The sequence below is a fragment of the Plecotus auritus genome (genome assembly GCF_963455305.1).
Source record: "Plecotus auritus genome assembly, chromosome: 4".
In the NCBI taxonomy this organism is placed as follows: Eukaryota; Metazoa; Chordata; class Mammalia; order Chiroptera; family Vespertilionidae; genus Plecotus; species Plecotus auritus.
In genome coordinates, this window is record NC_137775.1 from 148,518,020 (window position 1) to 148,530,869 (window position 12,850).

A 12,850-nucleotide genomic window follows, 5' to 3' on the forward strand; every position below is an offset into this window, starting at 1 on the left:
AACTACCTCATTGAGTTATTGTGATTAAATAAATAGATGCCAGCTGTATAGGAATCACATGAGGAATAAACCTTAAAAATAGATTGATATTTGTGGCATAAGCTCAAACACATAATGAGGAAGTAGAATAAGCACACATTCATACTTGCCCATGAATGAGAGTAAGCACCAGGCCTTTGCACATAGAATCGCCTGGAATGCTCCCCCCACCCGAAACCCTGCCACCCACTTATTCCCAGATCTTGGCTGAAACATGAGTTCCTGGGAGAGGCATTCTCGCCCATGTACTAGTAAATAGTAGGTATCATGTGTCACTCACTGAAGAACTGAGTCACCCCACAGATTCTCATTCAAGATGACATCTGAGAAGGACTTTAGCCCCAAAGAAAGGCTGTGCAAAAAGCCCACATCTGGAGGAAACAAACTTGACAAGCTGAGGGACCTTGGACCAGTTACTTAACTTCTCTGTGCCTCAGTTTTATCTATAAAATGGGGATAATAATAGTACTTTGTTCTCTTACATGATACATTTGAAATTAAAGAATGTTTAGCCCTAACTGGTTTTGCTCAGTGGATAGAGCATCAGCCTGTCGACCAAAGGGTCCCGGGTTCAATTCCAGTCAAGGGCTCCTCCCTGGCCCAGGCCCTGGTCAGGGATTATGCAGGATGCAACCAATTGATGTGTTTCTCTCACATCGATGTTTCTCTCTGTCTTTCCCTCTCTTTTCCACTCTCCCTAAAAATCAATGGGAAAATATCCTCAGGTGAGGATTAACAACAACAACAACAAAATGTTCAGAATACAGTAGGTAGCCACAGCTTGGTTGGATGGCAAGGATTTTGTTCGGGGTAATAGAATACAGGGTAAAAGTAGGTTTACAGTTGTTCTTATGGAATCTATACTAATAAAAGGGTAATATGCAAATTGGTCAGGACACCCTCACAGTAATGACCGAACAGCAGGCTGCGTGGGGTGACCAGGCCGTCAGAGGGGCCAGTGAGGGGCAACCAAACAACTGAACAGCAGGCTGCGTGGGGTGACCAGGCCGTCAGGGGGGGGCAGTTGGCGGCAACCAGGCTGGCGGGGGGGGGGGGGCAGTGAGGGGCAACCAGGCCGGCAGTGGGGGGCAGTGAGGGGTGGCCAGGCCAGCAGGGGGGGGCATTTAGGGGCGACCAGGCCAGCAGAGGGGGGCAGTGAGGGGCGACCAGGCTGGTGGGGGGTACAGTTGGGGGCGACCAGGCCAGCGGGGTGGGGGGGGGGCAGTTAGGGGCGACCAGGCCAGCAGAGGGGTGACCAGGCTGACAGGGGGGCAGTTGGGGGCAATCAGGCCAGCAGGCAGAGACAGTTAGGGGTGATCAGGCTGGCGGGGGGGGGGGGGGGGGCGGGGAGTTAGGGGCAATCAGGCAGGCAGGCAGGTGAGCAGTTAGGAGCCAGTGGTCACAGATTGTGAGAGGGATGTCTGACTGCCGGTTTAGGCCCGATCCTGGGGATCGGGCCTAAACCGGCAGTCGAGGGGTCCCGTATTGGAGAGAGTGCAGGCTGGGCTGAGGGACTCCCCCTTCCCCCAACCGTGCACGAATTTCATGCACTGGGCCTCTAGTAGTACAATAAAGTCTAATTATCATATTATACTAAGTTACTAGATATTAAAAATGTTTCTAATGGAACAAATGTAGATATTAACAAGTATAATCAAATGAGAATATAATTTTTTTCTTCTTTTAAAAATATATTTTTATTGATTTCAGAGAGTAAATGAGAGGGAGAGAGAGAGACATCAATGATGACAGAATCACTGATCAGCTGCCTCCTGCATGCCCCCCTGACCAGGTATCGAGCCCACAACCCGGACATGTGCCCTGACTGCGAATCGAACCATGATCTTCTGGTTGAATTGCTGACCTGTGGATTCCTCATGTACATTACTACCCTCCTTCCCAACACTTTCCCCACACCCTCAAGTGCTTCTATGTAACATTTCCGACATTTCTCTGTCTTAGCTAGAACCTGGTTCTTTTCCAAGAACACCACTTCTCTTAGAAAGACCTACTCCCTGCACACAGTGGGGTCCAAAAGGTAGTGAGGGACTCTCAGGCCTCCTCACACTGGCATCCAGACCACTACTTGGTCCTCCTATGCAAACGCCTGTGCTCCTCTGAGATTCAGAGCATTCAGGCATCCCTCCTGATTGGTACCTGACTCAATTTTTTCCCTCCTCAATTTGCCATCATCACAAAAGACTTCAATGTCCAAGCCCAACCTCAAATTGTGTTTGCTTCCTTGACGCCAATAAAAAACTTCATCTGCTTTAGCAGTCTCACTCTGTAACTACATACATGCTGGTCCTTACTTTAATAATCTTAAACCTCATTACACATGTCTGGCCAAATCTTCCCATCCTTCCAGTACTCTCACTTCTGTGTTTTTCTTTTGACAAATGTAGATATTTGTCATGATGCTCAGTTTAGAAGAGAAAAAGAGACACACAAACAAACTACAATATCGAAGGATGTGCAATAGTAGCAGCAGCAGGAGGATGTACTCTCTATACAGATGGCATCCAGAAAGAAAGAAAGAATGCTGAGGGGGAAGGAGCCTGCTTGGGGCTGTGTGTGAACTGCAGGAAGGCTACACAAGCAAAGTTTGTAGAATGTTCCAAGCAGGAACAGGCACGTGCCAGGCAGCAGCAGTAACAATCTGTGGACCATGGGCCTGGGGCAGGGGTTGCTGCATTCCACCCCTGCACCACACTGTGGGGCATGTTCACACTGCAGTTTGTCCTCACAAAATGCCAAAGGGGTAAAGTTTTGGTTTTGTTTTACTAAGCAGTTCTTTTAGATAAATGAGCGATTTTCCCTTGTAAAAGCTTTTTATGAGAACTTTCGTATCTCATACAGAGCATATACCAAGGTCATGTTGCCCAAACCACAATGACCCATGATGATATAAGTACAGAGTGTGCAAGTGTGTAGGAACTATTATAGCTATTTGATTCTGCCATGGCAATTTTATTAGGTTTTACAAAAGTACTGGTCAGCAATGGATTGGGGGGGGGGAACTGGCCCTTCATACAAAAAATTTATGGAGCAGTGACCTAAACTCTGATCATAATTAGAAAATCCTATACAATAAAAGCATAATATGCTAAGTGTCTGGTTGTCCGGTCGGCCATTCAACCAATCAAAGCATAATATGCTAATGATATGCTAAGGCCGTTCAACCGCTCACTATGATGTGCACTGACCACTGGGGGCAGACAGTCGACCAGTCACTATGACGTGCACTGACCACCAGGGGGGAGATGCTCCAACTGGTAGGTTAGCTTGCTGCTGGGGTCCGGCTGATTGGGACTGAGCAAGACGGGCCAGAATGCCCCGGAGCCCTCCCCGCGGTCCATCCCTGGCCCCGATCGTGCACCAGTGGGGTCCCTTGGTCTGGCCTGCACCCTCTCGCAATCCAGGACCCCTCGAGGGATGTCAGAGAGCTGGTTTCGGCCCAATCCTGCAAGCCAGGCCGAGGGATCCCACTGGTGCACAAATTTGTGCACCAGGCCTCTAGCGGTTATGATAAGTTCCAATGTCCATCCTATCTACTCGTGCCTGTTTTATAGGCAGTGCCAGTAACCAGGACACACAAGGGGCTAAGGGAACTACACAGGCTTCCCATGTCACTTTCTAAATCCCCCTGAGTCTGCTGGTGTGAAGAATCTGAGGACACAGGAGCAGGAGACACGCCACCCTGCCTTGCCCTGAACTGTTTATCATGTTTTTACTATTGCATTCCTCTCTCTCTTCCCTAGAGGACTTGAAGACAACTCTGGAGAAAATATAGTTAAATTCAAGAGATAATTGAATTTCTCACTGGCCTTAAGATAGTTTATCAGCATTCCTGGGCCTAACAAAAAAGAACCAGACTCAACACTTCCATTTATCCCATTGGAATCTAATTCCCAAGCAGGCTAAGGCTTGCAAGAACACAGTGTGCTTAAAAAGTAGCAGTAAATGAGCACTGCTAGAAGAGGAAGGAAGAGAGGGAAGAGGCTAGGGATGAGTGTCCATTTGGTTTTATCTGTACCCATTCACAGGGGAGAACCCATTTTAATATCAGCCTGGGCACAGACAGATGACAGGTGCATGGCGTGGTTCAGTTACTTGCACTCCATCTGAAGGAAAAGCCTGGACAAAGATCCCCAGAGACTGTGCTTTGGCATCTCAGAGAACCTCTCTAGGTCCCCCTTCCACTCTCTCCTCTCACCTCCCAGGCCCAGTGCTGGCACCTCTGGTTTCATTCTGTTGCCTCAGTTGAACTGTCTGAGTCTTGATTTCAGCCTCACCCTGGGTATCATTTTTTAAACAAATTCTTCAGGTCAATCTTTGCCATCCACAAGCTATTTCTGACCCATTTCAACATCCAGTCTGAGACCCTGGAAGCCCCTGCCTATCCAAGAGACAGATTTGGAGAACAGTCTGATACTGTGAAACCAAACTGGAGACAATACTGTGTTAGGCATTTTTCATGGATTATCTACTGTTCAAACACTACAATAATCTTGTGAGATAAGTACGATCCCCATTTTCTACCTGGAGAAATGGAGTGTCAGAAAGGTGACTAAGGTTGCACACAACCTAGAGCGTGCATGTGTGTGCGCGCGCGCGCGCGTGCGCATGCGCACACAAACACACACACTTTTAGTAAGTGGACATGGGATATGTGAGTAGCAGAGGCAGTACTCTAACCCAGGTCTATCTGAACCCAGAGCCTAGACTGCCAACTCTGGTAAGAGATACTTACATTTTATTTTTTAAATATATTGATTTCAAAGAGGAAGGGGGGGGGGAGAGAGAGAGAGAGAGGAGAGGAGAGACATCAATGATAGAGAATCAGTGATTGGCTACCTCCTGCACGCCCCCTACTGGGGATCGAGCCCGCAACCTGGGCATGTACCCTGGACCAGAATTGAACCTGGGACCCTTCAGTCCGCAGTCCGACACTCCACCCACTGAGCCAAACCGGCTAGGGCGAGACACTCACATTTTAAAACAATGGTAAGTTAAAGGCAGAAGTAACTCCTGGCCTTAAGCCCCTGCTGGCCATGGCCATGGGCATCTGCTTACTCCATGCCACAGGTGCTTGATGGCAGAGGAGAGTGCAGAGAAGAGTTCTATGAAAACAGACTGTTTATAATAAAATAGCTAGTTATTAGTAATAAAACACAAATGTTCCCCTTACTTTCCTATTCAAACCCATGTTATGAGCCTTAATTTAAAGATCAGCTCAAATGGCACCTGTGAGCCACACCCTGAAAGAACTATACGTTTTCTCCTTTTCTCTTTGTGTATATTGTGGTATTTACTACACTGAGTCACAGTCCACTTCCCTGCTAGACTATGAACTTCCCAAGGGCTGTATGTGACTCTTCTTGCGTCCATACCACTGTATCTGGCACATAGTAGGGACTCAGTAAATGTTTACTGAATGAATCAAAGAAGTATTCTCCCAATGTGCATTATCCATCTAGTGTTGGTGATTACCAAGCCTGAAATAAACTTCTAAAATGCTCATTTCAAAAACATAATATAAATGTCAATATAGTCATATCAGGGAAATAGTTTGACAACTGGAGAATGATCCCTGGAAAAATCATTGGGGGGTCATATATTTCATCAAATAACTTCAGAGTAAAAACAATGAACACCACGGCTACAACATACTTTCAAAACAAAACAAAAGGGAGCATATGTTCCCTGAATCAGATTCAAGACAAGATCTGAACTTCTGCTATTTCACCACTTTCTTTGAAACTAATCGTTTTCTGTTTGGGGTGATTTCATGGAATTTTTAATATGTCATTTTACACAGTGGGTTGTGAGACTTAAGAACTTAATTTCACCTCTGAATTATTCTAAATGCTCGTTTAGGAAAAAACATAAAATTTTAGCTCTGCTAAAAATATACTATATAATTCAATGCTCATGTTATGGTTAAAAATCTATATGTGGTTAATTATCCACATGAGAAGAGAAAATCAGCAAATTCATAATTTGGAATTAGATTTTCACTTCCATTATAAGAAGTAATTATGTATTAGAGCAAGTAATGCTCAACTCTAGTTCATGAAAGCAACACTAAATGTCAATACAAAGATTTCATGAATAGCAATGGGGCATAATGACCAGACAGTGGATGTGCCCACGCAATCTAAGAATTCGTAACAGGCGATACCATGAACTGTTTCATTGTTAGGGATAACCTTCGGAACTCTAAAAGAGCAGATTGCAAATATTTCAGGGAGTCATTTATGAAAGATAAGAAGTGCAGAGTTGCAACATAAAAGCCTTGAATGAGCTTGACTATAAAAATAAAAAAAAGAGGGAGAGAGGACATATTAAGACAACTGAGAAAATGGAACTCTAGACTGTGTATTAGTTAATAGCATTTATGAAGATTAAATTCCTTGTGTTATATTATGTAGAGGAACGCCCTTGTTCTTAGGAGATATCCATGAAGGATTTAGGATTCCTAAAAGGTTCAGTAAAAAAACAAAAGTGTGGGTACATGCATGTGTAAGGAAGGAAGGAAGGAAAAGAGTGTACAAATGTGGCAAAATATTAACAACTGAGAAATTTAGATAAAGGTGATCACTGAATTATTCTTTATACTTTCCTGTAAACTTGACTTTTTTCAAAATAAAACACTGGGGTTAAAAAAATTCAGAGAGAGGTGTGACCTCATGCTGCAAAACACTGTTTCAAGATTAATGGGACACTTCTAGACATGTTTTTTGTTTTTGTTTTTAATTCAGAGGGGGGGGGCAGGAACCATAGAGAAAAACCATTATAATATTCTTAAAAATAATAAAGTACAAATAATAAAAAGAGATGCCTGTATTAAAGGATGAGTATCAAATAGTGTTATAATTCTTTAAAGCTTTTTAAATAACAGGCTAAGGCACAGAGCTGAGGATTTTACTGTTTTCTTTTGTTTTAAACAATGTTCTAGAGAAGAACCACTAACATATTTGAGAGCCTAGACATTCTGCTTTATAAAAACCATCTAACTTAACCATCACAACAAGTATGATTGTAGCTGGTATGATCCCAAACTGAAAGAAAATGAAAATAAGAAAGTAAAACTCAGTGAGGTAAAGAATGTACATGCAAATTCACAGAGTAAATGAGTGGTTTGAACTCGTGTGTATAACTTCAAAGGCTAGGGTCTTTCCCATATGGTATACTAGATGACCAATGAAACAAGATTGTTGTTTGCTTGGTTTTACTCTCAGAGTTTTATTGAGAGACTACATCTACCACCACAGCTAATTTTTCATAATTACAACAATAAGTGGTATATTTCTATTTTTTTGACCAAAAAAAATCACCTTCCAAAACAGAAAGCCTACAATAAGCTTAAAGAAAAATTAAACTCCGAACTTTCAATGTTAATTACATACAAATTCTAAAATAGATTGTGTATGACTTCTGTGTATTTAAAAAGATATACATACAGAGAAGAAGTAATTACTAAGAGTAGAAATGGGTTTAAAAAGAACAAAAGCGGAATATTTCTTTTTCATTTTGGATAGAAATGCTCTCACAACTGTATCCTGTACTCCTTACCAGTGTAGGTAGTGAACCTAATTTAAGCATTCATTAATATGCAAAGGTCTATCACTGTGAATATGCATTAGGTTACTATGGTATCTTTAAGACAGCAATAACCACAGGGGTATTAACAAATGTAAAGCAATTTGCTCTGATTCTAAATGGCCCATGATAACAAGTTCTTATGGTAACTGCATTTTAAGTTTTCCTGTCCTTTATTAAAAACTATCATCAAACACTATTTGTAGTGTCTGTCCTTTAGCCAATCTTCTAAATCACTGCTTCTAAACTGTGGCTCCTCAATCAGATAACCATGCAGATAATCACTGATCAAGAGCAGGAATAAACAAATTAGGGTGAGAGTCTCCATTTAAAAAGGTACATTAGCCTCAGTGCACAGTACAATTTTAAGTTTAGCCAATCAGAGGATATTTCCAATTATTTCCTAGTTATTGCATATCACAGGTTATGTTTTTCTGGGCAAATGACAGACAAATAAAATACTACTTTATAGCAGGAATTTTCTTTTTTAAAAATATTTTTATTGATTTCAGAGAGGAAGGGAAAGGGAAAGGGAAAGGGAGGGAGGGAGAGAGAGAGAGAGAGAGAGGAGAGAGAGAGAGAGAGAGAGAGAGAGAGAGAGAGAGAGAGAGAGAAACATCAATGATGAGAGAGAATCATTGATCAGCTGCCTCCTACGCATGCCACACTGGGAATCGAGCCCACCGGCCAGGCATGTGCCCTGGCCGGAATTGAACCATGACCTCCTGAGCTACACCAGCCGGGCTATTGCAGCAATTTTCAACCTTTTCCAACTCATGGCACAGAGAAACTAAATATTTTTTGCCAATCTGACCAAAAAATAGGTATAATTTTGATTCATTCACACTGGATGGTTTTGTTGTGTTGGCTGCTGTCATTTTTTAAATTTGACAATCTAAGGGAAAAGGGCTCAGTGCCCTTGACTAAATAGTCAGGTATTGCATGTTTTAAAATTCTTGCAGCACACTGGTTGAAAATCGCTGCTCTATAGCAACTATTCTTTTCATACCTTCTCCAATACTGCAATCATTTGAAAAATGTCACCATTAGAAAGCAAAATCCAGAATTCAGTCAGACTTACCTGAGGCACGCCTCGTGAACCGGTTTATTACTGCAGCTAGAAGAAAAAAAAAGGCAGAATAATATTAGATAAAAATCTAATTTTAGCCACAGCCATGAAAAGAAACTGAATTGTTAAGTGATCCTATTAAGTTGAATATGAAAAAAATAAGTGAATAAATAATCAAGAGGAAATACCACAAATGTATGAAAATTAAATGTTTAAATTTACTCATAGCCAAAGAAATACAAATTAAAATATTTCACCTGTTCAATCAGTTTAAACACTTTAAATTAAAAAACCCTAGTTATAGACAGCTTAATCTACTTAAATGAAGACAGTGTAAATCTATAGAATATTTTTACAAATAAGTTAGCAATTACATCCAGTGCCATTAAAGGTTTGTGCCCTTTAATACAGTAATTCTATTTTAAAAGACTTATCCTAAAGAAATACCACTAGAGAAAGAAAAAACAATGTATGAATATAACTTCAGCAGCATAATTTTTACAATGAAAAAAAATTAGTAAACAAAATTTAAAATGCCTATGTACACTGAAGTTATTAGTAGGTAAAGGACAACATATCCTTGATATTCTCAATTGTAAGATATGTGGTTTTGACAATTTTTGTGTAACCCCAAGGTCCATGACATACAAATCTGTATATTGTGAGCTGCAATTTCAGTCTGGTGTATGGGAGTGTACCACTCAACCAGTAATCCTATGATGGACCCACTCCCCGACTCACCTCAGCTCTGCTGTTTATTCTTGGTTTTGGTTTTAGTTATCTCAAGAAGTGAGGTTTTTGAGAAAACCAAGATGGCGGCATAGGTAAGCACCTAAACTGCTGCCTCGCACAACAATTTCAAAACTACAACTAAAAGACAGAACGGACACCATCCAGAACCACAGGAAAGCTGGCTGAGTGAAAATTCTACAACTAGAAGGAAAGAGAAAAGCTCACAGAGAATTGGAGGTACGGCAAAGGGTCTTTGTGCGCGCAGAGAGGAAGGGCGGCTGAGAGCCTGGCTGACTTTCTCTGGCAGAAGGGGGAAGGAAGCCCCCGACCGCACTGAACCCCAGTTCTGACTGCACTGAATCCCAGTTCCAGGCGAGCCCCTGGGGACCCACGCTCTTACAGGGGGAATCTGGACTCTCGGGCGGAGACTCGGGAGCCGGGGAAGGCAGAGGTCTGAAGGCGCGTGTGTGCGCGCAAAGGCAAGGCTGACGGGAAGCCAAGACTGTCTGCTCCGCCCTGAGACTCCACCTCATCCAAGCTGAGCACAGAGGCTATTGCAATTTGGCAAGTCTAATCCTATAAGGCTGTCTCCAGCACCGAACTTCTCCCAGCATAGACACAGCTGATCCTTACAGCCAACTGGCCTGGAGGTCAATTCCTCCCAGTGATACCAACAACAATCAAGACTTAATTACAACAAGGCTGTACACACAGTCCACAAAGGGTTGCACCAAGAGTGTCCACCTCAGGTTAACTGGGGAGGCAGACCCACTGGGCCATATAGGAAACCTAGCACACAAATCTACCCTACCAACTCAGGGAAGCAGTGAAAATGCGGCGTCAAAGAAACAGATCACAAACGAAAGAAATGGAGGAAAACAAATGACTGGATATAGAATTCAAAACCACGATTATAAGGCTTTTCAAGAATATCCTAGAAAAGGCTGATAAATATAACGAGACCCTCGAAGATATGAAAAAGGACCAACTAGAAATTAAACATATACTGACTGAAATAAAAAATATTATAAAGAGACCCAAAAACAGACTAGAGGAACACAAGAATCAAGTCAAAGAACTGAAATACAAAGAAGCAAAAAACACTCAACCGAAAAAGCAAAAAGCAAAAAAAAAAAATCCAAAAAGTTGAAGATAGTGTAAGAAGACTCTGGGACAACTTCAAGCATACCAACATCAGAATTATGGGGGTGCCAGAAGAAGAGAGAGAGCAAGATACTGAAAACCTATTGGAAGAAATAATGACCAAAAACTTCCCCCACCTGGTGAAAGAAATAGACTTACAAGTCCAGGAAGCGCACAGAACCCCAAACAAAAGAAATCCAAAGAGGACCACACCAAGACACATCATAATTAAAATGCCAAGAGCAAAAGACAAAGAGAGAATATTAAAAGCAGCAAGAGAAAAACAGTTAATTACCTACAAGGGAGCACCCATACAATTGTCAGCTGATTTCTCAACAGAAACTATGCAGGCCAGACGGGAGTGGCAAGAAATTTTCAATGTGATGAATAGCAAGAACCTACAACCAAGATTACTCTACCCAGCAAAGCTATCATTCAGAATTGAAGGGCAGATAAAGAGCTTCACAGATAAGAAAAAGCTAAAGGAGTTCATCACCACCAAACCAGTATTATATGAAATGCTGAAAGGTATTCTTAAAGAAGAGGAAGAAGAAAAAAGTAAAGATAAAAATTATGAACAACAAATACATATCTATCAACAAGTGAACCTAAAAATCAAGTGAATTACAAACCTGAGGAACAGAATAATCTGGTGAATATAATAGAATCAGGGGCACAGAAAGGGAGTGGACTGATAATTCTCAGGGGGAAAGGGGTATGGGGGGGTTCAGGAAGAGACTGGACAAAAATCATACACCCATGGATGAGGACAGTGGGCAGGAGGTAAGGGCAGAAGGTGGGGTGGGAACCGGGTGGAGGGCAGCTATGGGGGGAAAAAGGAGAAACAATTGTAATAATCTGAATAAAGATTTATTTTTTTAAAAAAAGAAGTGAGGTTTTTAAAAACTTTATTTCTTGAGAGAAGCAGCAGTAAGTTTATTGTCCATATTATTTACATACAGGACATAATGCAGTACACAGTATATTTAGTGGCAGAATGTCATGGGCCTATTACTTTTTAATACTTCAATATTTTCAAAACAGTAATTATAAAAATTGTTTACATTATGGAAATAGATCAAGTAAAAGTAAGACTTAAACATTTTACCAGCAGTATGGTTCTACTGCATGAAAAATCTGTATGCACAGGAACAAGTACGAGGAGAAAACTGTGTCAGATGTTTTACATTAGTCCTTGCAACCATGCCATATTACTGATGAGGCTCAGAGATATTGATTAATTTGCTTTAGATCACACAGCCCCCTGTGGCAGAGCTGGAGAATTTGAACCTAGGTCATCTAGCACTAAAATGCTGCCTCATAATAAACTCTCAGAAAAAGAAACTAAAAAAATAAAAATAAAAAAATAAAAAAATAAATCTCATTTACCATTGCAACAATAACAACAACAAAATAAGGTACCTAGGAATAAACTTAACCAAGGAAGTAAAAGACTTATACTCGAAAAACTAGGACATTGAAAAAAAGAAACAGAGGAAGATACAAACAAGTGGAAACATATACCGTGTTCATGGATTGCAAGCATTAACATCATTACAATGTCCATACTACCCAAAGCAATCTATAGATTCAATACAATCCCTATTAAATATCAAAGGCATATTTCACAGACCTAAAACAAAAATTCCAAAAATTTATATGGAACCAAAAAAGACCCCAAATAGCCGCAGCAATCCTGAGAAAGAAGAACAAAGTTGGAGGCATCATAATATCGGATATCAAACTATACTACAAAGCCAGTGTAATCAAAACAGCCTGTTACTGGCACAAGAACAGGCATATAGATCAATGGAACAAAACAGAAACCCCAGAAATCAACCCATGCCATACGGTCAATTAGTATTTTTTTTTTAAATATATTTTATTGATTTTTTACAGAGAGGAAGGAAGAGTGATAGATAGTCAGAAACATCAATGAGAGAGAAACATCGACCAGCTGCCTCCTGCACACCTCCCACTGGGGATGTGCCCGCAACCAAGTTACATGCCCTTGACCGGAATCGAACCTGGGACCCTTCAGTCCGCAGGCTGATGCTCTATCCACTGAGCCAAACCGGTTTTGGCCGGTCAATTAGTATTTGACAAAGGAGGCAAAAACATAAAATGGAATAAATAAGTGGTGTTGGGAAATTGGACAGGTACATGCAAAAAGATGAAACTAGACCTCCAACTTCGCCATACACAAGAATAAATTCAAAATGAATAAAAACTTAAATGTAAGTCACAAAACCATCAAATCCT

The 12,850-nt window shown here is 41.4% G+C and overlaps 1 protein-coding gene across 1 annotated transcript in view; it reads right to left on the bottom strand.

Annotated features, from left to right (window-relative positions):
- The window catches only part of PRKAR2B (protein kinase cAMP-dependent type II regulatory subunit beta), a 78,909-nt gene that overhangs the window by 41,576 nt on the left and 24,483 nt on the right, over window positions 1-12,850 (bottom strand). The window contains exon 2 of the mRNA XM_080666985.1: window positions 8,726-8,761. Within this exon, the coding sequence (XP_080523111.1) occupies window positions 8,726-8,761 (36 nt within the window). The remainder of the gene's footprint in view (window positions 1-8,725; window positions 8,762-12,850) is intronic.